This window comes from Pelodiscus sinensis, chromosome 32, assembly GCF_052426305.1.
Source record: "Pelodiscus sinensis isolate ZL-2025 chromosome 32, ASM5242630v1, whole genome shotgun sequence".
NCBI classification, from domain to species: Eukaryota; Metazoa; Chordata; order Testudines; family Trionychidae; genus Pelodiscus; species Pelodiscus sinensis.
In genome coordinates this window covers 565,777-591,791 of record NC_143083.1, presented here as the reverse complement: position 1 = coordinate 591,791, position 26,015 = coordinate 565,777, and the positions used below count along the sequence as shown (strand labels likewise).

General features: G+C 45.2%; 2 protein-coding genes across 8 annotated transcripts in view; one reads left to right on the top strand and one right to left on the bottom strand.

Moving 5' to 3' along the window:
* The first annotated feature begins 2,374 nt into the window (after window positions 1–2,374).
* Window positions 2,375–26,015, top strand: part of CHERP (calcium homeostasis endoplasmic reticulum protein) — a 26,419-nt gene continuing 2,778 nt past the window's right edge. Inside the window, exons 1-18 of one of the 4 annotated variants that reach the window (XM_075903366.2) lie at window positions 2,382–2,540; window positions 2,698–2,871; window positions 4,002–4,183; window positions 4,895–5,032; window positions 5,798–5,949; window positions 6,352–6,463; window positions 6,601–6,690; window positions 7,250–7,487; window positions 14,387–14,565; window positions 14,933–15,329; window positions 18,209–18,447; window positions 19,434–19,567; window positions 19,834–19,920; window positions 20,658–20,807; window positions 22,529–22,645; window positions 23,208–23,288; window positions 23,413–23,507; window positions 25,781–25,966. In XM_075903366.2, the coding sequence (XP_075759481.1) occupies window positions 2,516–2,540; window positions 2,698–2,871; window positions 4,002–4,183; window positions 4,895–5,032; window positions 5,798–5,949; window positions 6,352–6,463; window positions 6,601–6,690; window positions 7,250–7,487; window positions 14,387–14,565; window positions 14,933–15,329; window positions 18,209–18,447; window positions 19,434–19,567; window positions 19,834–19,920; window positions 20,658–20,807; window positions 22,529–22,645; window positions 23,208–23,288; window positions 23,413–23,507; window positions 25,781–25,966 (2,776 nt within the window). In that variant the 5' untranslated portion in view covers window positions 2,382–2,515. Of the gene's footprint in view, window positions 2,541–2,697; window positions 2,872–4,001; window positions 4,184–4,894; window positions 5,033–5,797; window positions 5,950–6,351; window positions 6,464–6,600; window positions 6,691–7,249; window positions 7,488–14,386; window positions 14,566–14,932; window positions 15,330–18,208; window positions 18,448–19,433; window positions 19,568–19,833; window positions 19,921–20,657; window positions 20,808–22,528; window positions 22,646–23,207; window positions 23,289–23,412; window positions 23,508–25,780; window positions 25,975–26,015 lie in introns of those variants that run through there. The other 3 variants (XM_075903365.2, XM_075903368.2, XM_075903367.2) reach the window with 3 other exon arrangements.
* C32H19orf44 (chromosome 32 C19orf44 homolog) overlaps window positions 22,585–26,015 on the bottom strand; it is a 22,747-nt gene continuing 19,316 nt past the window's right edge. For 2 of the 4 annotated variants that reach the window (XR_012896757.2, XM_006122448.5), the window contains one exon: window positions 22,585–22,723. The gene's annotated coding sequence lies outside the window, so the exon portion shown is untranslated. Of the gene's footprint in view, window positions 22,763–26,015 lie in introns of all 4 variants that reach the window. The other 2 variants (XR_012896758.2, XM_014573316.4) reach the window with 1 other exon arrangement.

Below are 26,015 nucleotides of genomic sequence, written 5' to 3'. Positions count from 1 at the left end.
TCTGTCCCCAGCTTCCCCGATTCAGCTGCTGGTCAGTTTCAGCAGCGGCTGAATCTGGGAAGCTGGGCACAGAGCAGCTCCAATTGGTTGGCTGCCCCGAGCACTTCCGGGTTCCTGATGTTGCTGGACCATCAGGAGTGCCGGAGCACTGGATGCCGGACTAATGGAGTTTTACTGTAGTTCTTTTTTGAACCATGTTAAAGTCCTGGTCTTCACAACATCCTCTGGGAAGGAGTTACACAGGTTGACTCTGTGCTGTGTGTGTGTGTGTGTGGGGGGGGGGGGGGGGGGGAACCCTGTTTGTTTTAAACCTGATACCTATTAATTTCATGTAGTGATCATCTAGTTCTTATGTTATGGGAAGGAGTAAATAACTTTCTTATTCACTTTCTCCTTACCTATCATGATTTATATCATCTCTCTAAGCTGAAAAATTCCATTCTTTTTAATCTCTTTTCATATGGCACCTGTTCCAATCCCTAATTTTGTTGCCATTTTCTAGACCTTTTCCAATGCCAATATATCTTTTTTGAGATGAGGTGACTACTTGTGTATGCAGTATTGAAGATATGGGCATACCATGGATTTATACAGTGGCAATAAGATTCTCTGTCTTATTCGCTATCCCTTTTTTTAATTATGCCTAACATTCTGACTGCTGCTGCACGTTGAGTGGATGTTTTCAGCGAACTATCTACAATGACTCCAAGATCCCTTTCTTGAGCGGTAATAGATAAATTAGACCCCATTATTTTGTATGCAGAGGTGGGATTTCCAATGTGCATTATTTTGCATTTATCAGGACTTGGAAAGGTTGAGTTGTAAAGCTCGTAAACTAGGGCAAGTCAGCAGCAACCCTATGTTGTTCTGTAATTTGCTGAATATGGCAATGGAATTGTGGGTCCCTAGATCCTGGTACTGCAAAGGGGGGAACCCTAATGTTGAAGCCTGCTGCTGATGAGGTGAAATGTTCCTGTGGGTGCCAGTCTCTTCTCTTCCTCCCTCTTCCACTCGTAGGGGAGGAGGGGACAGGGCACAACTTCCCTCATCTATCTCCATGTGTTGTCCCTCCATGCACCTCTGCTCCAGTAATCAAAATGCAGGCCCATTTAATGTGTACTGACAGAGGAACCTATCTGCCTCATGTATCCTGTTAGTGAACTTGTCTCAGCTTCTCCTTAAGAAAACTGGCGTGAAGGCAGGTGAAGGGGGTAGCACTAGGAAGTGATCAGAATAGGAGGCTTTGCAAAACAAAATGAGTGATGCAACTGATTTATTCAAACATGTCACTGTTTTGAGAACTTTGATTAAATAAAACAAAACCAAATTACTGACACTATTATATCCCTGTGCCACCTTCCATCAGATGCTTGCTCAGCAGCACTTCATAAAATCATTCATGAATTAAGAGGTAAAAGACTGTTCCTTCCGATTTATAAAAATGGAAACGGCAGTGAACTCAACTGTTAGGGTGGGTATATAAACTGGCTGATTTGTAACACTACAGATAGCTGTTCAGAAACAAAATTATAGTTAAAATGGGACAAATCCACAGTGTGAACTAGTGTGCTGCTATAAAGTGCGTATGTTGGTGTGTTTCCCTTAATACAGCTAAAACTAGGCGCTTCACCTGTCCTTTTCATTTCTCCTGTTTTCAAGCATCCTTGCCTCCCTTTTGCTGCAGAGGCTGCCGCAGGTCTGATCTGGCTGCGTGGTGCCAATGCACGAGTGGGGAAAGACTTTAGCAGGTGCCTGTGGTGTGCCTGGGGATGCCTGAGGTGATTCCCTTATAGACTGGGCTGGGAATTCTCAGCCTCCTCCTCTATACTCCCTGTCCCAGCCCCCCCCCCCCCCTCCCAGCGCCCCCCCGCCCCCTACGCACTGTCCCAACGCCCCCGCGCACCCCCCCGCCCCCTACGCACTGTCCCAGGGCCCGCGCCCCCCCGCCCCCTACGCACTGTCCCAGCGCCCCCCCCCGCCCCCTACGCACTGTCCCAGGGCCCCGCGCGCCCCCCCGCCCCCTACGCACTGTCCCAGCGCCCCCCCGCCCCCTACGCACTGTCCCAGGGCCCCGCGCGCCCCCCCCCGCCCCCTACGCACTGTCCCCCGCGCCCCCCCCCGCCCCCTACGCACTGTCCCAGGGCCCGCGCCCCCCCCCGCGCTGAGGGAATGGGGCAGCGGCGGGAGCTACTCGCTGCCCCGTCTGTCCCCGGCGTGGGCCATGCCGGGTCTCAGCCGAGGGGCGCTGGCGGGAGAGGCCGCCCCATCCCTCACCTCGGCCGCGGAGCAGGGTCCCGCTGCGCGTCGCGAACGAGCCGAGCCCCGGTGGGGCCGCGGCAGCCGCTGAGAGGCGACTCCGCCTCCCTCCCGCTTGTTGCTATGGCGACGGACCCGTAAAGCGCGGGCGCGCCAGTGCCGCGAAGGCTCCTCTTGCGGCATTTCCGGTCTCCGGGGCCTAGGGCGGCCTGGCGTTGGGCCTGGGCGAGGAGACGAGCCTCGTTCCGCCGCAGCCGCCATGGAGATGCCGCTGCCGCCCGAAGGTGAGAGCGGCCAAGGCCCCGCAGGCGCGGGGTGGCCGGAGGGGGGGAGTAACGGGCTGGGGGCGCGAGCTGAGCGGGGGGGAGCTCGGGGGCGGGGGGCGAGGCCGGGGCCCGGGCGGGGGCGGGGGCCGGACGGTCACGTCCCCTCTGCCCCCAGACCAGGAGCTGCGGAATGTCATTGACAAGCTGGCGCAGTTCGTGGCGCGGAACGGGCCCGAGTTCGAGAAGATGACGATGGAGAAGCAGAAGGAGAATCCCAAGTTCTCGTTCCTCTTCGGGGGCGAGTTTTACGGCTACTACAAGTACAAACTGGCGCTGGAGCAGCAGCAGCGTAAGTGCCGGGGGCGGCAGAGCACTCGCCGCCCCTGCCCGGGGGGGGGGGGGGGGGGTTGGCAAAGCAGCCTGGTCCCTAGCCCCCTGCTTTAATCGCTCCACTCTGTTACTTGGAGTGTTTCCCTGACTTCCGAGTGCAGAGGAAACCTGTGATGCGGGGGAGGAAACGGTGAATTTGATCTAGTTCAACCTAGAGTCTCTGACCTGGTGTGTTGTCCTAGGCAAAAGCTTGGCTAGAAGTTTATTCTATTTTTTTATAGCTAGTCCTTTGGTTGTGGTCACTTATCTTCTTTTAAGGATCCTCTTCTGGTCAAGTGTAGAAAAATTAAATGAGTCATTATGGAAAAGCTGATCTGACATACTTTAGATTAATGGAGATTGCCTATCTCCTAGAACTGGAAGGGACCTTGAAAGGTCATTGAGTCCAGTCCCCTGCCTTCACAGCAGGACCAAGTACCATCCCTGACAAATTTTTGCCCCAAATGGCCTCTGCAGCTCACCACCCTGCGTTTAGTAGGCCAATGCTCAAACCACTGAGCTATCCCTCCTCCCTTTAAGTATCCTTAGAATGAGAACGTCTGCAACAAATCCAGCTTGGGATGTCCAGGGTCCCATTGTTAAAAACATGTTAAAATCATGTTGAATGGTATGTGCTGAAACTTCAGATTAAGTATTCAGGAATGTGCTTCTGTTTAGTTAGTGTTAGTTTTATAATATAGAACTGTGTAAGTGTAGGGGGTGGGTGGGATTTGGCTTTGAAGCTAACTGCAGGGATAGTAGGGGTGTAAAGTCCCGTTAAACTAGTTAATCAGTTAAACTTAATGTTTAACCAGTTAACTGGAGGCAGGGAACTGGAGCACCCTCTGCCTGTCTCACACTGGGGCCAGGACCACCACAGTTGTGGTTGCTCTGGCTGGGCTGGAATGACCCCCGCCCACAGAAGGCCCCACTGGGCTGGAGCAGCCCCCCACCTGTATGTGTAGGTACTCCAGCCCCCATTGGTTAACTGTAATCAGTAAACCTCACCCATTAACCAGTTAACCATTAACAGCCCTAGTGGTTTAGGATATTGATGTAAACAAGTGGGTCACTTATGATTCTTACTGTGAACTTTTTTCCCCGCTGTAGTGCTCTGCAAACAGACTCAAGACATAGAGGCCACTGCACAGATCCCACCATTGTCACAGCCCTCTGTTCCACCAGCTGCAACTATCCCAGCTCCTCAGGGTGCTCCTTCTGTGGAAGAACTTATCCAGCAGAGCCAATGGAATCTCCAGCAGCAGGAGCAGCATCTACTTGCTATGCGACAGGTAGGGTCAAGATCAGCTTTGCTTACGTTGGGTTCCCAGGGGCAGCAGTTTGTAGTGTGCCCACGAGGGTATGGATTTAAGGGAATTCTGAACATCTTGCTTCTAGCTAGTGGTAATTTTAGAATTGTGGCCTGGGAGGAGACATGAGCTGGCATCACTTTGTGTATGGTATGTCCTGCAGAAAAGAAGTGATAACCTGTTTGGAGCAGAGGCACCCAACCTATTGGGAGAGTGAAAATGGCACTCAGCTTGCATAAAATGGCAGTTGCCCTACTCTTTGATATGTGCTGTGATTTTTGCGGAGACTTTCAGCATGCAGTGGTCTATTTTTATGAGGGTGAAACGTTGCTTTTTGGACCCAGTGGTTTTCATGGGACACAGCTCAGTACTGAAGAGGTGTTGCATCACACTGTAGAGTTCTCTGAGTATGGACCTAGATTATATGCTAAGCATTTAGCTCTTGCTTGGCTTCTTCTAGAGCAAGGGTTTTAAGATACCAGTAGAGACAGGATTTCTCATGGGGAATTAGGTAGACAAGGGGTTAGTGACAGCCAGCTTGAAACGTAGCTATAACTGTCTCAATGGGAGTAAAGAATCTTGGTCTCTGTAGAGGGCTTCCTGTGACTAGGAGCACAGCAGATTTATTTGCTGAATTTAGTATCAAGAGGATATTGGCAATCCTTAAAAGTGGTTTGTTTCTGTTTTTTAAAGGAACAAGTTACATCAGCAGTAGCCCTTGCAGTTGAACAACAAATGCAGAAAGTCCTGGAGGAAACCCAGCTAGACATGAATGAATTTGATAACTTGCTGCAGCCAATAATTGACACATGTACAAAAGATGCAATCTCAGTAAGTAAATGTCTTAAGTTCATCCATGTATTCTGTTCCTGCCTTTGCAGGTGATATACTTGTGTAACACATGCCCTGACGTGCTGCTTTAGGAGGGTGTATTTGTATGTAAATAGATCGGACTGGTGCTGTTTCAGCTGTGAATGTTATCCTCTCTGTTAATTGTGAGTGATTCCATGTTTCCTGTTCTGCTTATGAACAGCTCTTTGGAATTTGACTGCTGTTCTGTACATGAAGGCAGTTCACAGCCAGGAGCAAGTGGTACTTTGGGGAGTTGGGGCAAGAGATGGGGGCTGAACCATCCTACACAGGGAAACTAGATCAGTTCCAATTTACAGTACTATTAGGGCAGCTCATTCGTAACTCTGATGCTTTGGAAGTCTGGTAAAGGTCTCCATAGAGGGAAGAGAAAGCCCAAACAACAAATCATTGAATATCAGGCATTGAGCAAAAGCAAAATGGGATGCACAAAGCCCCAAAAGATGAGTGAGAGTAATTAAGTCTGCTAGACAAAATTCAGTGAAAAATATTTTCTTGACCCTGAAAGCCATTAAATATAATTACTACTCTGAACATAGTTTGTGACCTCTAGTAGTACCATATACAGTTTGTTAGCTGCTTCTTTGTTTAGTTGTACAGTATACTCAGTAACAGCAGTTACATGGGAATTCCTTTTCTTGCACAGTAGTGATCTGTTGTGTAGATTTCATAAATCAATGTGAACACGTCAGACTGAAAATCAATTTAAAATATTTTATATTAAAGGCTGGAAAAAACTGGATGTTTAGTAATGCAAAGTCTCCTCAGCACTGTGAACTGATGGCTGGACATCTACGAAATCGCATAACAGCTGAAGGGGCTCACTTTGAGCTTCGGTTACACTTAATCTACCTAATCAATGATGTATTGCATCACTGGTAAGGATTAAAATGTATTCTTCAGTTTGTTACTCTCGTTTGTTACACTCATTAGTTTAAGGGATAGTCAGGGAGCACCCTGGTATACAATTTATACTTGGTCTGATTTGACACAGTTTTTTAAATATGTTTTTAAGTACATGTTTCTATCATGTTTAGTGAGTGTAGCGTTATGTTTATAATTGCTGCAAAGTGCTAATAATTCAGTTCTTTAACTTTTAAAGTCATTGCCAGCTGAAGTTAAAAATGAGGTTACAGCTGGTTAAAAATGAAAAGTAGTTATTCATATACAAATGAGTTACTAACCATATATTTCTGTATTTGGATGAGATACATATGTAGATATTGTAGCTCATTTAACAGTATAATAAAGACTCATCTACTTTTTTCTCCCTTTTATAGCCAGCGGAAGCAAGCACGAGATCTTCTGGCTGCTTTACAGAAGGTGGTTGTACCTATATATTGTACTAGCTTTTTAGCTGTGGAAGAGGATAAGCAACAGAAAATTGCCAGAGTGAGTAGTTTTAGGTTGAGCCTTAGGTTTCTGTTTTCAGTGTTGGAGGAGCGGTGTAGCTTACTATACCCTAATTTTATTCTGTCACGCCTGTCATGTGCTTAACAGAATTTCTTTTTCTTCCTGGATTTATACAGCTTCTTCAGCTGTGGGAGAAAAATGGCTACTTTGATGAATCAATTATTCAGCAGTTACAGAGCCCAGCTCTTGGACTTGGCCAGTACCAGGTTAGCCATGAGAGAAAGTTGGGCTCTCTTTATAATTACATAATAGATTACAGACACATTTTAAGTGTCAAATGCAGTAACTCATTTTTTTTGTGAGATATAAATAGTAGCGGTATCTTTGTTATGAACTTTTACTCTACTGAATTACAAAAGTTAATAAAATGGGGCCACTTAAAATATAGCATAAAATAATACTGTTCTGATTAGGCCTAGTTTCTTCATCCCTTTATCCCATCAGCTTCCTCATCTCTGACCCTTCTCTCTTGATGTGTGTGTTCTCTTTACACCCACTTCCACTTTTTGCTTGCTTGCCTTTCATTCTTTTATTTCTCTGACTGTTGTTAAAGTTGTTTATAGTACCATATGTATTAGTGGTTAACCCCTTGTGAGCAGCATTCATTCTAGATGTCCTAACTCCCAACTTTCAAATAAGACAAGTACAGTTGGAAGAGGGGATATGTTATCTGGGGGAGCCTATATGAGCAGGGCTGGTATTTGTTGTGGCGGCAACAGCAGCTTCTTGGAAATGCTCATCTTAATTTGTATGTCATCCTGTCAGGCAACTTTGATCACAGAATATGCATCAGTGGTACAGCCTGTGCAGGTGGCCTTCCAGCAGCAGATACAGAACCTAAAAACACAACATGAAGAGTTTGTCAATAGCTTAACACAACAGCCACAGCAGCCGCAACAACAAATACAAATACCACCACCTGAGAGTGAAGTAAAATCAACACCCCCAGCTCCAGCTCCCACACCTGCTCCGGCTCCAACACCTGCTCCAGTCAGTCAAACAGGTATGATTGCATTCTCGGGCCTTGTGTGTTACTAAGTGTGTAAAATCCTGTTTAATTGGCTAACTGGTTAAACATACATAATTAAAGGGAGGAGGAGCGGGGGTGGGCTGCTCTAGGGTTGGGCTTGCCCCCCCACTGGCAGCAGGCTAGGGCTGCTTCAGCCCGTACAGAGCAGCCCCTGCCTGCGCCCGTGCACACACCCTGCTGCAGAAAGGGGCTGCATCAGTTGGAATCCTGGAGCAGCCCCTGCATGAGGGGTGCATGGGTCCGCTGCAGGCAGGGGCTGCTCCAGCCTGTCCAAAGCAAACCCTATCCATGACTGCTCACCTCAATTAACTGGTTAAACCTTCACATCTGTATGTGTTACAAGGCAATCCGTGGCAATTTCCTCAGAATTCATCACTTGTCTCCTAGTGGGCTGCTATTTAGACTGACTTAGCATCGCTTATAAGTTCAGTGGGCAGATACTTCTTGTTTTTATGGTGTCTAGCTTCTCAGGGCTAATTCTGGTTGTAGCTTTCATGAACTACTGCAATATAAAAATTGAATAACTTTTAAATTAGATTGAATACCTTATTGATTTGAAGTGATCGTCCCCATCTTTAGCCTTATGGTATTGTACCATTCTCTAACCAGAACCACTTGTGTTTAAGAGTTTACAGTATGACTGTAAATGTTCATGGGCAGGGCTTGGCGAACGGCGCCAGCCCCACATTGCGCAGGCGCCCGGCTGAAATGGCGAGTAGACTCAATACTTTGTCGAGCCCTATTCATGGGTCTGTTCTTGGTAGTGTGTGATTCTTATTTATCTTTGGTAGCTTGATTTAAAGGAGCTGGGCATTCACAAATACCATTAAATTCTGTTCAGGACCTTTGCAAATAATATCTTTGGATACTGATGTATGTACCTAAATACCTAGGAACACAGGTTTTTAATTTTGCCAGAGAAAAGCAATGCTGGCATATCAAATAAGGCCCTTTTAAAAGGGCAATCAACTTGAGTTGAATTTATTTGAATATTTTGATGAGTTTTCAGCAGTCACTCAAACTGAAAGATATTGGCAAAAATGTTTTTAAAGGTTTTTTCCCTTGTGCATTTGACAGCACTTCCTGTATGGAGAGAACAGATTCCATATTTATTAAATGGAGAAATGTGATTGTAAAGTCTGTTTTACCCTCCCAAAAAACTGGTAGGGGTTTTGGGGAAGACATAGGACTTGCTATGCCTTCATAAAAAAATTGCTAGACTTGAAGTTGGTGCCACTTCAAGATTGTGTGACATACTGAGGTTTGTTGCACACTTGGAAAACAAGGTTCCCTCTAAACTGTGCTGCAGCAAGGTCCCATAGCTGCTTGGCTGCCATTTAGACCGGCTGAGAGAGTTTTGCTACTCGTGTCATCAGCAGGGAGCTGCTGCTGTAGTTGAGGGAGAAATACAGACCTCTTTCTCTCAACCCCCCCTCCCAAGCTCCAGGTAGTTCACTGCCTAGCAGCTCTGAGCCGCTGGGCTGGGCTCATTAATCAGCTGCAGGGCCGTGCTACACTGTGCAGCTTAGAGGAAACCTTGTTGGTAAGCGTTTACAACTATCCTGAAATAAAGAAACCAATAATTGTAGGCTCCTGGCCAAGGGGACACTTTTTTTTCCTGTTTGGGTAACACCAGAACATTGGAAAATACATTGGACTAGTCACTAGGGCTGCGTCTATACTGCACTCTTCTTGCACAAAAGCCTATGCAAATGAAGTGCAGATTAGCATATTGCTGTGCTTCATTTGCATAAATAATTAGGGGCCGTTTTTGCGCAAGAGGCTTTTGCGCAAAAAGGAGCTGTGTAGACGGCTTTTGTGCAAGAGCTGTTCTTCCTGACAAAATGAGGAAGAATGGCTCTTGTGCAAGAAGGGGGGTTTGTGCAAAAAGGAACCGTCTACACAGCTCCTTTTTGTGCAAAAGCCTCTTGCGCAAAAATGGCTCCTAATTATTTATGCAAATGAAGCATGGCAATATGCTAATCTGCACTTTATTTGCATAGACTTTTGCACAAGAAGAGTGCAGTATAGACGTAGCCTAAATGTGTTTTATTATTAAATTCTTGCTGTAGGGAATTGGGGACTAGGTGATTCCAGAGTCTCTTGCTTTCTGTTGCTTTACTAGGATCCTAATGAGTGGGGACTGATTAGGCTCTTGCTCTAGAACATGGTGGAATCTCCATCCCTACAGGTTTTTAAGTGTTGGCTTGACAAAGCCCTGGCTGAGTTGATATAGTTGGGATTGGCTCTGCCGGAGAAGACAGTATGTCTGGGCAAAATTCACATTAGGGAAGAAAACTATTAGATCCTCTCCTGGGATAGTGCTTGGGGTGTGCTGTAGACTACTGGGATCTAATTTGGATATGGATAGAGACCTCTTTAATGTTTTTAATAAAGTAAATACTAATGGAAACTGCGTAATCATGGGAGACTTCAACTTTCCACATATAGACTGGAGAACAAGTGCTAGTAATAATACAATAAACTTCCGATAATCCGGCACCTATAGGACCCAGGGGGTGCCGGATTATCAAATATGCTGGACCATCGGAAGGGGGGGCCTAAGAGGGGCTGAGGTGGAGTGGGGGGGATGCGCCCCTCAGCACTGCAGGTCCAACCCAGCAGCACCCCAGCTGCTCTGCCCCAGGCGTCCCCAAGTCAGCTGCTGCTTAAACTGACCAGCGACTGACTCCGGGAAGCCGGGGGCAGAGCAGCTCCAATTGTCCGGCTGCCCAGAGCACTTCCGGGTTCCAGATGGTGCTGGACCATCAGGAGTGCCGGACCACTGGATGCTGGACCACTGGAGTTTTACTGTAATAGGGCTCAGATTTTCCTAGAAGCGATAGCTGATGAATTTCTTCATCAAGTAGTTGCTGAACCAACAAGGGGGGATGCCGTTTATTTGGTTTTGGTGAGTAGTGAGGTCCTCATAGAAGAAATGGTTGTAGGGGACAACCTTGGCTCCAATGATCATGAGCTAATTCAGTTCAAACTAAATGGAAGGATAAACAAAAATAAATCTGAGACTAGGGTTTCTTATTTCAAAATGGCTAACTTTAATAAATTAAGGAAATTAGTTAGGGAAGTGGATTGGACTAAAGAAATTATGGATCTAAAGGCGGAGGAGGCCTGGGATTATTTTAAGTTAAAGTTGCAGAAGCTATCAGAAGCCTGTATCCCAAGAAAGGGGAAAAATTTATAGGTAGGTGTTTTAGACCAAGTTGGATGAGCAAGCATGTCAGAGAGGTGACTAAGAAAAAGCAGAAAGCATATAAGGAGTGGAAGATGGGAGGGACCAGCAAAGAAAGCTACCTTATTGAGGTTAGAAAGTGTAGGGACAAAGTGAGAGAGGCTAAAAGTCAGGTAGAGTTGGACCTTGCAAAGGGAATTAAAACAAATAGTAAAAGGTTTTATAGCCATATAGATAGGAAAAAAAATGAAGTGGGACTGCTAATCACTGAGGATGGAGTGGAGGTTAAGGATAATCTAGGCATGGCCCAATATTTAAAAAAATACTTTGCTTCAGTCTTTAATGAGGAGCTTAGGGATAATGGCAACATAACAAATGGGAATAAAGATGTGGAGGTAGATATTACCATATATGAGGTAAAAGCCAAACTCGAACAGCTTAATGGGAATAAATCGGGGGGCCCAGATAATCTTCACCCAAGAATATTAAAGGAACCGGTACATGAAATTGCAAGTCCATTAGCAAAATTTTTTTAATGAATCTCTAAACTCAGGGGTTGTACCATTTGACTGGAGAATTGCTAATATAGTTCCTACTTTTAAGAAAGGGAAAAAAAAAAGTGACCCGGGTAACTACAGGCCTGTTAGTTTGACATCTGTAGTATGCAAGGTCTTGGAAAAAATTTTGAAGAAGAAAGTAGTTAGGGACATTAAGGTTAATGGCAATTGGGACAAATTACAAAATGGTTTTACAAAAGGTAGATCGTGCCAAACCAACCTGATCTCCTTCTTTGAGGAAGTAACAGATTTTTTTAGACAAAGAAAATGCAGTGGATCTAATCTACCTCGATTTCAGTAAGGCGTTTGATACAGTCCCTCATGGGAAATTATTGGTTAAATTGGAAAAGATGGGGATCAGTATGAAAATTGAGAGGTGGATAAGCAACTGGTTAAAGGATAGACTACATCGGATCATACAGAAAGGTGAACTGTCAGGTTGGAGGGAGGTTACTAGCAGAGTTCCTTAGGGATCAGTTTTGAGACCAGTTTTATTTAATCTTTTTATTACTGACCTCAGCATCAAAAGTGGGAGTGTACTAATAAAGTTTGCGGATAGCACAAAGTTGGGAGGTATTGCCAATTCAGTAAAGGATTGAGATAGCATACAGGAAGATCTGGATGACCTTGTAAACTGGAGTAATAGCAATAGGATAAAATTTAATAGTGAGAAGTGTAAGGTTATGCATTTAGGGATTAATAACAAGAATTTTAGTTATAAGCTGGGGACACATCAGTTGGAAGTGATGGAAGAGGAGAAGGACCTCGGAGTCCTGGTTGATCACAGGATGACTGAGCCGCCAATGTGACATGGCTATGAAGAAGGCTAATATGGTCTTGGGATGCATTAGGCGAGGTATTTCCAGTAGAGATAAGGAGGTGTTGCTGCCGTTATACAAGGCACTGGTGAGACCTCATTTGGAATACTGTGTGCAATTCTGGTCTCCCATTTTTAAGAAGGATGAATTCAAACTGGAACAGGTACAAAGAAGGGCCACTAGGATGATTTGAGGAATGGAAAACCTGTCTTATGAAAGGAGACTCAGGGAGCTTGGCTTGTTTACTTTAACCAAAAGAAGGCTGAGGGGGGGACATGATTGCACTCTTTTTAAATATATTAGAGGGATAAATACCAGGGAAGGAGAGGAATTATGTAAGCTCAATGCCAATGTGGACACAAGAACAAATGGATATAAACTGGCTAGCAGGAAGTTTAGAATTGAAATTAGATGAAGGTTTCTGACCATTAGAGGAGTGAAGTTCTGGAACAGCCTTCCAAGGGAAGTAGTGGGGGCAAAAGACCTATCTGGCTTCAAGATTAAGCTAGATGGGTTTATGAAGGGGATGGTTTGATGGGATAACATGATCTTGGCAACTAATTGACCTTTCACTATTGGTGGTAAATAGGCCAATGGTGGGATGATAGGAGTTACTATAGAGAATTTTTTCCTGAGTGTCTGGCTGGTGAGTCTTGCCCACATATTCAGGGTTCAGCTGATCGCCATATTTGGGATCGAGAAGGAATTTTCCTTCAGGGTAGATTGGCTGAGGCCCTGGAGGTTTTTCGCCTTCCTCTGTAGCATGGGGCACGGATCACTTGCTGGAGGATTCTCTGCATCTTGGGGTCTTTAAACCATCATTTGAGGACTTCAATATCTGAGATATAGGTGAGAGGATTATTCCAGGAGTGGGTGGGTGAGAGAGATTCTGTGGCCTGCACTGTGCAGGGGGTCAGACTAGATGATCATAATGGTCCCTTCTGATCTTAAAGTCTGAGTCTCTTCCAGCCCAATGATTCTATGAATGTGGTGGCTGTTTTGAGCGGGGTGAGCATTTGAGGGACTGAAGGTGTATTAAAAGTGTTGCTTGGGTCCTTAACTCAAATAATGTTTGGTTTTTCTTTGTTTAAATCATTGCTCTGGGGTGGGGCTGGGGATGAGTTCAGTATAGGGATGTGAATAGCTAGTCGCTTCCTCCCCTTGCTGCCTCTGTCAGAAAAAGGCAGCAAGGGGGGGGAAGAAAAGGGAATACTTCAAAGCAGCAGCACTGTGTGGAGCCTGGGATCAGCCGGGGACTCCCCCGCTGACCTCAAGCTGCCTGCAGTGCTGCCACTTTAAAACGCCATGTGGGGCATGATGTGGGGCATGATCAGCATTTCAAAGCGACAGCACTGCATGGAGCCTGGGATCATAGGGGAGTCTCCAGCTGACCCCGGACTCCAGGTGATACTGCTGCTTTGAATCACTGTGGGGAGCATGGGGCCAGGAGGGGACTGTCCTGTTGGCCCTGTGCTCCCCGCAGCACTTTCATCTTTGAAGGCGGAGGCTCCCTATCGACTAATCAAAGTTTTAACATTCTTAGTTCAGTATGTAGGCTGCCCCCGAGAGAGGGGAGTACCCCAGCCCTCTGTCAATGCAGCAGCTTGCGTTCAGATTGAAAGCACCTTTCCATAGCCACTGCAGCTCCAGCAGGCACAGCCAGGAGATGGGAGCATGTCCCCCAGCTGGGGCATGTCCTGATACATCTGCCCTCTGCATCCCCTAGCAAGAGCGAGGAGTGGAGCAAATTGTGCACTTTCCCTCACCTCTCGATGAAAGGGAGCAACCAACAATGTTCCCATAGAAATAGGGGAAGACCTTCAACCTCCCCCTCCTTGGCCATCCTTCCTAAAGGGCCCCGGGGCCTGAGAAGCTTGGGGTTGGAGCAGTCCCAGATGGGTGGGGCACACGTCTCAGCCAGCTCTTTTCACTTCTTGGTGATTGTATCTTCTGTATAGTTTTATGAGAAGCAATTCCATTCTGGGCACATCCTGTCTTCTGGGCACAATCAAACCCTTGCCTTGGTTTAAGTTATGATAAGAGGAAGCTGCATACTGAATTTGGAGATCTTGAACAGACAGGCAGGCACACACAAATATATAGTAGATTTCCTTCTGTCTCCAGAAGCTGATATAAATATAAATATAAAACTAAATGATGGGTTTTAATTTGGTGGGCACCTCCTGACCTCAGCTTATTGAGCCCAGTGAAATTTGAAATGGACTAAGTCTGTAGATCAAACCAGTGTTTGGTAGCAATTCCATGCAACAGAGGGTGCTTCTTACGAGAGTCTCCAATTTATTTCAGATGATGGCAAATCACAGCTTCCTCTAGCTGGTTCTTCAGAATATGATACAACAGGGACTGGGGTGCAAGATCCTGCAGCTTCTGGACCACGTGGCCCTGGGCCTCATGATCAGATTCCTCCAAATAAACCACCCTGGTTTGACCAGCCTCATCCTGTTGCACCTTGGGGTCAACAACAGGTACCAAACATGTCACTATCGCTATGGTAAAGTACTATGCTGAGGTGCCCAATAATCGTTAGATTGTAAAAATCACATGGTAGGAGCTTGGTGAAAACCTGGAAATGCTCTAGTCCAGATTTAAAATATCTGCTAGGTAGATATTCTGTTCAATAACAGGTATTTTCTTATCGTTAATGACAGGACTGAACTTGGTTCCTCAAATTCTCCATCTGTTTGTCCGAACTTGCATGTAAAGCAGACTGTACACCAATATTTGTTCCCCCTCTTCTGTGCACATGCAGGACTCACGTGCTAGGTAGCAAAAATAGCCTTTTTTATTACATTATTTATAGCCTTATGACCAGCCTCCTTACCCTCCCCCCAGGGCCCACCACACTGTCCTCCATGGAATAACAACCACGAAGGAATGTGGAATGAACAAAGAGACTCAGGATGGAATAACCAGCGGGAGACCCCTTGGAATAACCAGCCAGATCCTTCTTGGAACAACCAGTTTGAAGCACCATGGAATAACCAGCATGAGCAGCCTCCCTGGGGTGGGGGCCAAAGGGAACCTCCATTTCGAATGCAACGTCCACCCCACTTCAGAGGCCCATTCCCTCCACATCAGCAACATCCCCAGTTCAATCAGCCCCCACATCCACATAATTTCAACCGCTTCCCACCTCGCTTCATGCAGGACGACTTCCCACCGCGTCATCCCTTTGAAAGGCCACCATATCCTCATCGTTTTGACTATCCCCAAGGGGACTTCCCTCAAGGTAAAGTGGGTGCTGAGGATGCTGATGCTGATTGCAGCTTAAAATTCCTTATGATGAGAGCTTGGTGTCAAACGAATGGGGAAAGCTCTGTCTCTTCAAGGGCTGGGAAGTAGCTATTTGCTTGTACTGAGAGTTATTGTGTAAGGCATTTGATGCCTCCTGCGTCTCGTTGTTCCTTTCTCTGATGTAATGGACAGTTGGAACTCATTATAAATTACTGCAGTTGGCCAAAGCCTCTTGCAAGAGTGTCCAGATGCTAGTGAAGGGGTGGGGCCAGGAGACTTCTTGTGCTCCCCCAGGCCAATAGGGGGGTTTGTGTGAGAAGTCTTCCTCCCTCCCCCGCCCCTAAAGAGAAATGCCACCTGTTTTAAAACAGCTGGTGGTTCCCTCTAGGCTCCTAGTGGGAGGAGACCTCATGCACTTTCCCTGCCCCCAGGCCAGTCAGGGTCTGGAGACAGGGCAGTGCGTGAAGTCTCCTCACCCTGCAAGAGTATGTGGCGGCTAGAGTCATAATGGCTATTTTAAAACCTCCAGTGTCTGTCTCTAGCCACTGTGCGCCCCTGGCAGGGCATGGAAAGAATACAAGAGACTTTGCACTCCCCACCCACAGGCCCTGATAAGCCTGGGGGCAGGGAGTGAATAAAGCTCCACCCATTGTCAAAGGTGTGTGGCAGCTAGAGATAGAAGCCAGCTGTTTTAAAACAGCCAGTGTGTCTCGCCACTGCGGGGGTGAGGAGACTTTCCATCAGCTTGGCGGGCCAGATCCGGCCTATGGAGGGCCCTTTGCCCACCCTTGTGCTAGTGCAAACCATGTAGTGCTCTTTTTGCAGCTATGCATCTTAGTTGTAGATTTCCAAAGCTAGAAGGGTCCACAATGATCATCTGGTTTGACCACCTGCATAACTCAGGACTGCCACGAATTAACTCTTGCTTAGAATATAAGAACGGCCATACTGGGTCAGACCAAAGGTCCATCTAGCCCAGTATCCTGTCTGCCAACAGTGGCCAATGCCAGATGCTCCAAAGGAAGGGATCACAACAGGTAATCCTCACATGATCCTCCCCTGCTACCCACCTCCAGAGAAAACGGCTTCATGTCAAATAGCTCTTAGGGGCTCTAATTCAGGGGTTGGCAACCTCTTCCAACCAAAGAACCATGCTACATAAAAATTTAGAACAAGTGGTCAACAAAGAGTCATATTGGAATGCCCATTTGCATGACTGAAAATATACAACTTAATATTGATAACTGACATGATTAATAGCATAAACGAAACATTGTTCTCAGACTTTATTTAATGACACTTGTGCTGCTGCATCTTTTCGCACATTTCTTTGAAGTTTGCATCATAACTGGTCAAACTCAGGTTCATGCAGGCATTCAAGCTACCTGAGTAATTATGCTTTTTTAAAATTTCAGATTAATTTTTCATTTTAATTTAAATAGTTGCATGTATGGGAACGACAAAAGAGCCATATTTAGTTCCATACTGAGCCATATTAAGAACCATAGGTTGCAGACCCCTGCTCTAGTTCAGTCTTTTAGAAGTATGAGTAGGGAGAATAGCCTGAGAAATAGGCGTGAATAGAGTTAAACCCAGATAAGTTGATCCCTCCTCTGAATTCTAGTAGGGAACTGGAGAGACTTTTCTTCATTAAATGTAAAAGGGTGGGGGAGAGCCTGAAAATAGCAGAGAAATTTTTTCATGTTTAGTAGAACTCAATTTGAGAGACTACCAGCACCATCTAGAGTTAGGTAGTCCTAGTGCAGGCTTCTCCCTCCGGAGTGTGGCTGTGTCTGCCTGCCTGCTCGCTCATTCTTGCCCTATAGCAGCCTTTGCTGTTCCAGGCTAGAATTCCTATGCAGCTCTGCTAGAATATTTTACAGTGGCTCAGTTGTGTGCTGTCTTGGTACACACTAGGGCTGTGAACTGCTATCTGATAAGCAAATTCTTGTTGACTAGTCGCTTCCCCCCCTTTTGCTGCCTCTATCAGAGAGAGGCGGGGGAGGGAGGCAGAGAAGGGGAGGGAGTTCTTCAAAGTGGCAGCGTGGCATGGAGCCTGGGGTCAGCTGGGGCCTCCCCCGATGGCCCCATGCTCCATGAGGTGCTGCCACTTTGAAAGGCCATGGGGAACACAGGGCCAGTGGGGGACTGCTTGAGTTCCCGCTGGCCCCGTGCTCCCCACAGCACTTTTGCTTTTGAAGGGCTATTGCTACACTTCAAAGGCAGAGGCGCCCTTGTTGACTAATTGAATAGTCAATGCAAATTGCATGGATTATATGATTAGCCAAATTGAAATTTTACATCCCTCGTACACGTAGCCAGTATTTTTGTCCACTAGGGGTCATATTGAGATCAGTCATTTCCTTATTTTAACAAGAACACTTTCTCTCCTTCCTTTCAGAATGCCTTTCTATGAATGCACTTGCATGTCATATCCTCCTGTGAAACCACTCCCATCTGTTTTGTCTATGCTTCTGATTTTGGAGATGGACGTCAGTAGTGTTTGAGTCTTTAGAAGTATATCATGTGGGCGTCATCTTTGTTGAATGCGGGTTAACATGGTTTTGAGTATAGAAACTTTCATTTTAGCACTTTCCAAACTCAAGGTACCCAGAGTGACGGGTTTTTGAAATTTCCTATTGATGTAGGTGGCTGATATGCTAGGGAAGGAGGGAGACTGTAGGTGCTTCATGACCACAGACCTGTACCCAGTGTCTTGTCTTCCTTGTAGTATTTCATGAGCTTTCCTTGTAATAAGACTTTCCCCCCTTAGAATAAATGTATGTAGTGAGGACTAGGGGCATCTCAATTAGGTGCCCTTCTTTCTGTCTTCACTTTTATGAAACCAAAGAAGGCTTTTTGTTCTCTTTTCAGAAATTGGACCTCCTCATCATCACCCTGGGCATAGATTGCCTCATCCTGGAATTGGTGAACATCCTCCTTGGGGTGGGCCGCAGCACCCTGATTTTGGACCTCCTCCACATGGATTTAACGGGCAGCCTCCTCACATGCGGAGACAAGGACCCCCTCACGTGAACCATGATGATCCTAGCCTGGTGCCAAATGTCCCCTACTTTGATCTTCCTGCTGGACTTATGGCTCCGCTTGTGAAAGTAAGTGGCTGAAATGGAAACTGAACAGAAGGGTTAAAAGATCAAACTCTCATGATTAATTTTAGGAATAGCTTAAAATTGAGTTATTTATCACCAGGGCATGACAAATTAAGCAAAACCGTACTCGCCAGACAAGAGGGACTCACCATCCCCCCTCCCCCAAAGTTTTTTTTAATGGCATAAATTCCTAATAAGAATAAGAACAGTAATTACTAATAAGTTATTAATACATATCGCCCAAGTTATTAATAAATATCTTATAAACCTCGACCTTTTCCCTCTGCTGCCATGTCTCCTCCCCTTGCTCCATCAGCTCCCCTGGTGCCTGCTGCCCCCCAACTCCTCAGCCTCTTCTGCTGTCCTGACTCCTGCCCTCAGCCTTCCTGAGACCTGGCTTCTCCACCAGCCCTTCTCTCCCACCTTGTGCCCACTCCTCCAGTAGCCCCACTCTGATCATGTGAGCTACACCTCCCTCTACACACCTGCCGTCTGCCCTTCTGCTTCACCCCCAGAATCACCTAGCACCTGCCCTCTTTGCCCTCTTTTTCCCTGATGCCTACCCCCTCATCACCCTCATGCCCCTGTGCTCTCTAACTTAATTCTAACTTAATACAAGTGAATAAAACACCAGAAAATAGACTGTAGGGAACATACTGGCTGCTATGGGATGGGTTAAATTATTCAAATGTATATAGTGTTCTAGATTCATTGATAGGTCTTGTCTGTCTCTCAATTCTGTTCTTCATAGTGCAAGACTGTTTCCCAAGTTTGTGTCAAACGCTTAGCAATCATGAGTGCAGTGTAATGCTGCAAATGACACTTACGTTTTGTTTCCTAGATTTAGATCTAGTACTTGTATCTGCCAAAGCCTTATTTTTAGACTGTGTCTTTAATTCAGTAATGAAAGCAGTTAGACTCTTTAGGTATATTTCTCTCTTTAGGTAGTCACTCCATGACTTGAAAGCCACTTGTTTTGTTTCTGGCAGCTTGAAGATCACGAATATAAACCTTTGGATCCTAAAGATATACGTCTTCCACCTCCAATGCCTCCAAGTGAGAGATTGCTGGCTGCAGTTGAAGCATTTTATAGTCCTCCATCTCATGACAGGCCAAGAAACAGGTAAGAATGCATATAGGTAAGAATATGGTAAGGAAAATGCCCTGCACTGAGAAACTCTCAGGTCTTTCAGTTGGTTTTGCTAATGTCGAAGTAAGTGCTTTTAAGTTACTATTTGAACTTCATCCACTCCAGTGTATTGTCTGGTCTCATACTGAGCATGAGACCACTTTCCCCAGATCCCCTATTTCCTGGGGAAACGCTGAATGTGTCTGTGACAAAAGTGAGCTGCTCTTATATATTGGCTCTTTGTGGCTTACATTTTGCAGTGAAGGCTGGGAGCAGAATGGGCTGTATGAGTTCTTCAGAGCTAAAATGAGAGCTAGACGGAGGAAAGGTCAGGAGAAGAGAAATAGGTAAGAGGTTTCTTGTGCTGCCTTCTAACACTTGCCATTCATTTAGACTGTGCTACTGGTGCCTCAGTCATATACTGAAAATCTTTTTGATGGTGTGCTGAGGCAATAATGTCTTAAATTAAGCTTCAGAAAGTTAACACAGAAAACGGCATACTTGCCACTAGAGATGTTAGATAGCGTGTAACTGAATAGTTGTGTAACTGCATCACATTTTAGCAGTTACGTGACTATTTGATAGTCCTTGGGGGCTGGGCTGGCAGCCAGGTACTCCCAGTCCCACTTCCAGGAAGCCCCCTGCTACCCTGCGCTACTGCCTTTGTATCTGTACTTGTTTGCAGTGGGGGGCCCATGGGAGCAGATGCACGCAGGCAGCTCACTTGAAAGCTGGCTTTCTGCGTGCACTGGCTTCCACCAGCCCCTCTGCGCTGTTGCATCTCTGTCAGAAGCAGCGGGGCGTGGAGGTGAGAGGGGCGGCTATGCGGGATCATGTGCTCATGGGGAGCTGGCCCCCTTCCTGCTTTTGATACAGAGGCAGCCGGGGGGGGGGGGAGCACGTTTAGTCAACAGAATTAACCAATAAATCTACATGTTGACATCCCTACTTGCCACCCTGACAAGGCTTTGGCTTCACCAGATGGTCAGCAAGACAGCAGCAGTATGTTGAAATTTGGTTTAAGTGAAAATATGTTTGTTTTTATACTGCTCACGTTTCTTGGTATTTTGTTATCCTTGTGCAGTGGGCCATCTCGATCTCGCAGTAGGTCTAAAAGCAGAGGTCGCTCTTCCTCACGATCCAATTCAAGATCTTCAAAATCATCTGGCTCTTATTCAAGATCCCGATCCCGATCCTGTTCCCGATCACGATCCTATTCACGATCGCAGTCCAGGTAAGGGAAAGTAAGAGCTCCATTAGGAATGATGGTTGGCTATAAATCTAAAATGTTGGATTTGTGCCAGTATGATCCAGGGATGTTAGCTATTGGTTAATTGAATAGTTGAGTAACCACATGAAACCTGAGCCACACGGGAGCTAGTTTAAAAATCAGCTCCACTCGCAGATAGGCTGCCTGCTGCCGCTTCTATATCAGAGACGTCGGGGGAGGGGGGGGGGGGAATGTGACTAGTTGACTAGATTAACCAATAAGCCTAGGCTCAGGGAGCTCATCTGATCGGTAGGGGGAGGGGCTACATGATTTGAAACAGAGGAACTCCCAGAGCAGATAAGGAGGGATGTAAGTGGTTGAGGGGAGGAGAGAGGGAGTCATCGGCTGGGGGTTAGTCCAAGTGGAGGGGCATTTGGAGAGTCCTGTTTTCGTGAGGAGAGAGGGGCAGAGACAGACACCCAGTGCTCTCCTCAAGCCTCCTGGGCTGGGAAGGGGGAAGTAAGGGACTGACTGCCTGAGATAGGTAGGGGTAGATGGGTGCTGACTTTGGGGTGAGGTTGAAGCGGGGGGAGTTTGTGCTGCTTGTTCTGTCCTGACTCTCAGTTAGACTGCTGGTGCCTGCAAGTTTGAGAAGTAGGATTTTATCCCAGCCGGGCTGGGGGGAGCAGATTGCATAATGGAAGGTGGAGGGGGAAGAGGGTAGGTGGGTGGGTGCTGGCATCTGTACTGTGAGGTGGAGTCGGGGCAGTTTATTTGGAGTGTCCTGATTCACTTGCTGCAGTCCATGCTGGCTGGATTGGAGGGAGAGGTGGAGGGGAAAGCAGGCTGCTTAGGAGTGGGTTGTGCCAGGACATTTTGCATGATTATATTTCAAACAAGTTTTACATAGGTGTTAATGGATTATGGTAAGAGAGAAATTCTTTCAATGGAATTTTTTGGAGTGTTGCAGATATCTAAAACTCTAAGCTTAATTATTTTTTAAAATCCTGTGTTAGTAATTAATACATGGTGTATTGTATTGCATTTCAAACCAAGTATCTTTTTCACTTGTTCTTGTATAACATGGATCCTAAATATTCCCCAGAGAAACTATAAACCTTAGTGAATGCCTTTTACACTCCTTTCCAGTGTCAGTAAATATTGTATTAGTAGTTGCAAGGAAAACATGATATCTACATAGAATGTGAGATTTTTTGTTTGTATTGGTGATGCACATCCACACACTACCTCTGTATTGGTGTTGCACACAAGAAATTTCAACCCGCCCAACAATAGAAAATGTTAGAGGGAACACTGCTCCTGATTCTATTTTAAACCATGCTCCCTTTGCACATTCAACAAATCGCTTGTGGGTTGGCAATGCAGGGCTCTTCTCCAGAAAATGGAACATTCTGAAACTTAACTCTGTTTTTTGCTTCCTTCAGGAAACCTTACTTAGTTATTTCAATGCACCAAAGATCACAAGGTTTTGTTCAGGGCGATGAAGCTAGAGACTCAGATGTTTCAAATTAATATGTTTACTTCGTTTCTCAAATATATATAGAATGTGCCACAGTGAAGGCTGTGTGCATGACATATCAACATTTCTGTCCATAAACTTACCTTTTTAAAAATACTATTTCTTTAATGTCAGATATGAATTTCAAAAGCAATCACATGAAAAAGCTATATATTGCCTGTGTATCAGAGAAATATAACTGACATCATACACTCTCTCTTTCCAGAAGCAGGAGCAGGTCCCACTCTTCCCATAGTCGGTCACGGTCACGGTCACGATCAAGATCTAAATCTTACTCCCCGGGAAGGCGGCACCGGTCCCGATCTCGCAGTCCTACTCCTCCGTAAGGCTTGTCATTGGATTGAGTTGGTGATGTACACTCTGTCTGCAGAGACTGGCCTAACATCTCTTCTGTGGGTTTCTGTATAATGAATTGTGTAGAAAAGGGCAGGATTCAAAGCTAATCAAAACATAATTGGAAGAAACTGCACAGTCATGTTGTATTTACATGGAGAGACTAAAATTATTTTATAGTACCTGGTGATGACTGCATTATTTGTATTAAAACATTGCATTAAAAACCCCTAGGTTCAGAACATGGGAAGGAAGAGGAGTCCTTTGGGCATGTTTGCAGTTTACTCTTGAGAAAACCATGGTGTTTGATATCCTGGACAGTTACTGTTTGGGTTAGAGCAGGGGGAAGGAGGGAGGTGGTAGTGGAAATGCACAGAACATGCTGTAACAAGACACCTTGTATCTTGCCTTTCCAAAAGTTTATAACTGGCTAGTTATATTGGCTATAGAGGTTTAAACAATATATGTGCATAACAATCACTTACTGAATATCTTTTAACAATGAAATGTTAACATTCTAATGATAAATTAAAACTTGTATTTTCTCTTAGCTCTGCTGCTGGTTTAGGCTCTAGCTCAGGACCTCCTATACCTGATTCAAGACTCGGAGAAGAAAATAAGGGGCATCAAATGTTAGTGAAAATGGGTTATAGAGGTTTAAACAATATATGTGCATAACAAATCACTTATTGAATATCTTTTAACAATGAAATGTTAACATTCTAATGATAAATTAAAACTTATATTTTCTCTTAGCTCTGCTGCTGGTTTAGGCTCTAGCTCAGGACCTCCTATACCCGATTCAAGACTTGGAGAAGAAAATAAGGGGCATCAAATGTTAGTGAAAATGGGTAAGATTTATTGTCTTTGATTGAAACAATCATCCTGATTCCACATCCAAATTGTGAAAGATTCTAAGCCGAAAAGGGGGGGGAACCCCCAGCCTTATGACTTACGAACATAGTGTGTGTACCACCTACTCCAGCAAGGCCTTCCATATTTGGTGAGAGGCTGATATAATTTTTATGGTGACCCCTGGCTTGGACTTTTTTGCCTAAACATAATTTGTCATGCTCCTAAAGAGTGTAGAGTTCAGAAATTAAACCATGCTGCATTAATAAAATGTGGGAGGAACTTGTTCTGATACTCTGTTATCTAGGATCAACTCTATTCGATAAGACACTGGTCTACTAGATGTATGTTTTGAGCAGACTGTTTGAATTTTGATAGGCCTGGACCACTGACAGCAGGCATCAAAGAAGGCTAAACACTTTTCACAGCCACTATCTTACCGTATTTTAAATATCAAGTGGGAATCCAAAGCTCCTGAACCTAAAATACTTGAGAGAGTAAAATTACCAAGTCTAATCACTTGTCTCAGACATAGACTTTTCCATTGCTTAGTCACTTTTAATATATGAACAGTGGAATATATTATTCCACTGGCCACTAGGCCAACCTAGGCTCAGGTTCAAAGTCAATTGCAGGAGAGACTGGAAAACTTTCAGCTGCAAGCTGAGAGGAAGCTGTTAGCAACTGGCTACACTTGGTGCAGCACAGCCCTCCAGGAAATTGGAGGGAGAAAAGAAGTGGTTTAGACATGAAAGCAAAGGGTGAAGAGCAAAGACTACCAGATCTGAGGTGCTGGTAGTGTGCTGGTTTCATCTTCCAGCCCTGTCTTAGGCCTGATTGTTGTGGAAAAGACTTCAAGAATGAGACTCTTCTAGCCACTATCAGTGCTGTAGCATGATCTACTGTAATTGAGCTACTTTGATTATGCCCTTTTTTGAGTAGAATTGCTGTCATATATATTTCTCTAAAGTGACATGACTAAATACATTCCTGTATAGAATAATGTAGGACCTCGGTCATCTCTAGTCCATCCCCACCATGCTGAGGCAGCACCAAGTGTATCTAGACCAATCTCCATGGTGTTTTGTTTAACCGGTTATTAAAAACCTTCATCGATGGGGATTTTACAACCTCCCTTAGTAACCTATTACAGCACTTAACTACCTTTTATAGTTTGGAAGCTTTTCCAAATATCTAACTTAAATTTCCCTTGCTGTAGAATGTCCTACCTTAAGTGGTCATGGAAAACAGTTAATTACTGTTCTCTTTATAACAGCCCTTACCATATTTCAAATTGAATTGTCCACCTTATTTGTGCCTTAAACAAAAGGACTAGAAGAGCATGGGTTGTTTTTAGGCTTCTGTGATAAACTTCCATCGTACAGCCTTGTCTGAAACAGTATTATCACTTGTTCTATTGCAGCTCGTGTGTGTGTATATGAATGATCCCTGTAATCATAATTGATAGAGGCACTCACACTAACATTTATCCTTCCTCACCTCTTCTAGCAAAGTACTAGTCATCCCCATTTTACAGATGGGGATTGAGGCACAGAGACATTAAGTGACTTTTTGAAGGCCACAGAGGAAGCCAGGCAAAAAGCATAAGATCAGACTTGGTCCTTCTGAATTCCAGACTACTGCCCTGTTGACTGTCCTTCCTTCTAATGTAATGCCAAATCTTAGTCCCACTCTTGTCTGTGTAAATTATTTTAGCTGACAAAATAGACCTCTCCTTTTAATCATTACTAGTTTCCTGCACCCCAAAGTGTCTTGCAGCAGACAGTCACTCGTACTTGTTCCAACTTTTCTATATGGATCTTAATTGCAGGGCCAGTTTAGGGCAATGTGGGGCCCATATGTACCTTGTTGTATCCCTCCTACCCCCAGCCTCACTAAGATGGTGAGTGGTGGTAGAAGGAGCTCTCATTCCCTTCTAGAGAAGCATGGGGGTTTCCATGGGGGTGGCAGCAAAGGGACTCCCTATATGAAGTGCTTACTCCAGTAGACAAACTATATCTGTGTGGTTGAGTGGGAGCATGGAACCTACTGCACTGCTGCTCCTCCCACACAGTGTCTTCTGTTAGGTGGTGGTGGTATTTCCCATTCTCTGCAGAGCAGCAGGTCTTGAAATTAATACTTGAAATGAACGAGAGAGTACACAACGCTTGATATAGCTTGAAACAATAGCTGTGAGAAGGGTGTATTCCTGTACAGTTCACACTAAGAATTTTAACAGCAAATAAGGTACTGTCCCATGTTCATTTTTTAGGATGGAGTGGATCTGGAGGATTGGGAGCCAAGGAACAAGGAATTCAAGACCCAATTAAAGGAGGGGATATCCGAGATAAATGGGATCAGTATAAAGGAGTAGGAGTTGCACTGGATGACCCATATGAAAATTACCGCAGAAATAAAAGTTACTCGTTTATTGCACGCATGAAGGCCAGAGATGAATGTAAGTGAATGATGATGGACAATCTAAAAAGCTCCTGTGAATCCTTTGT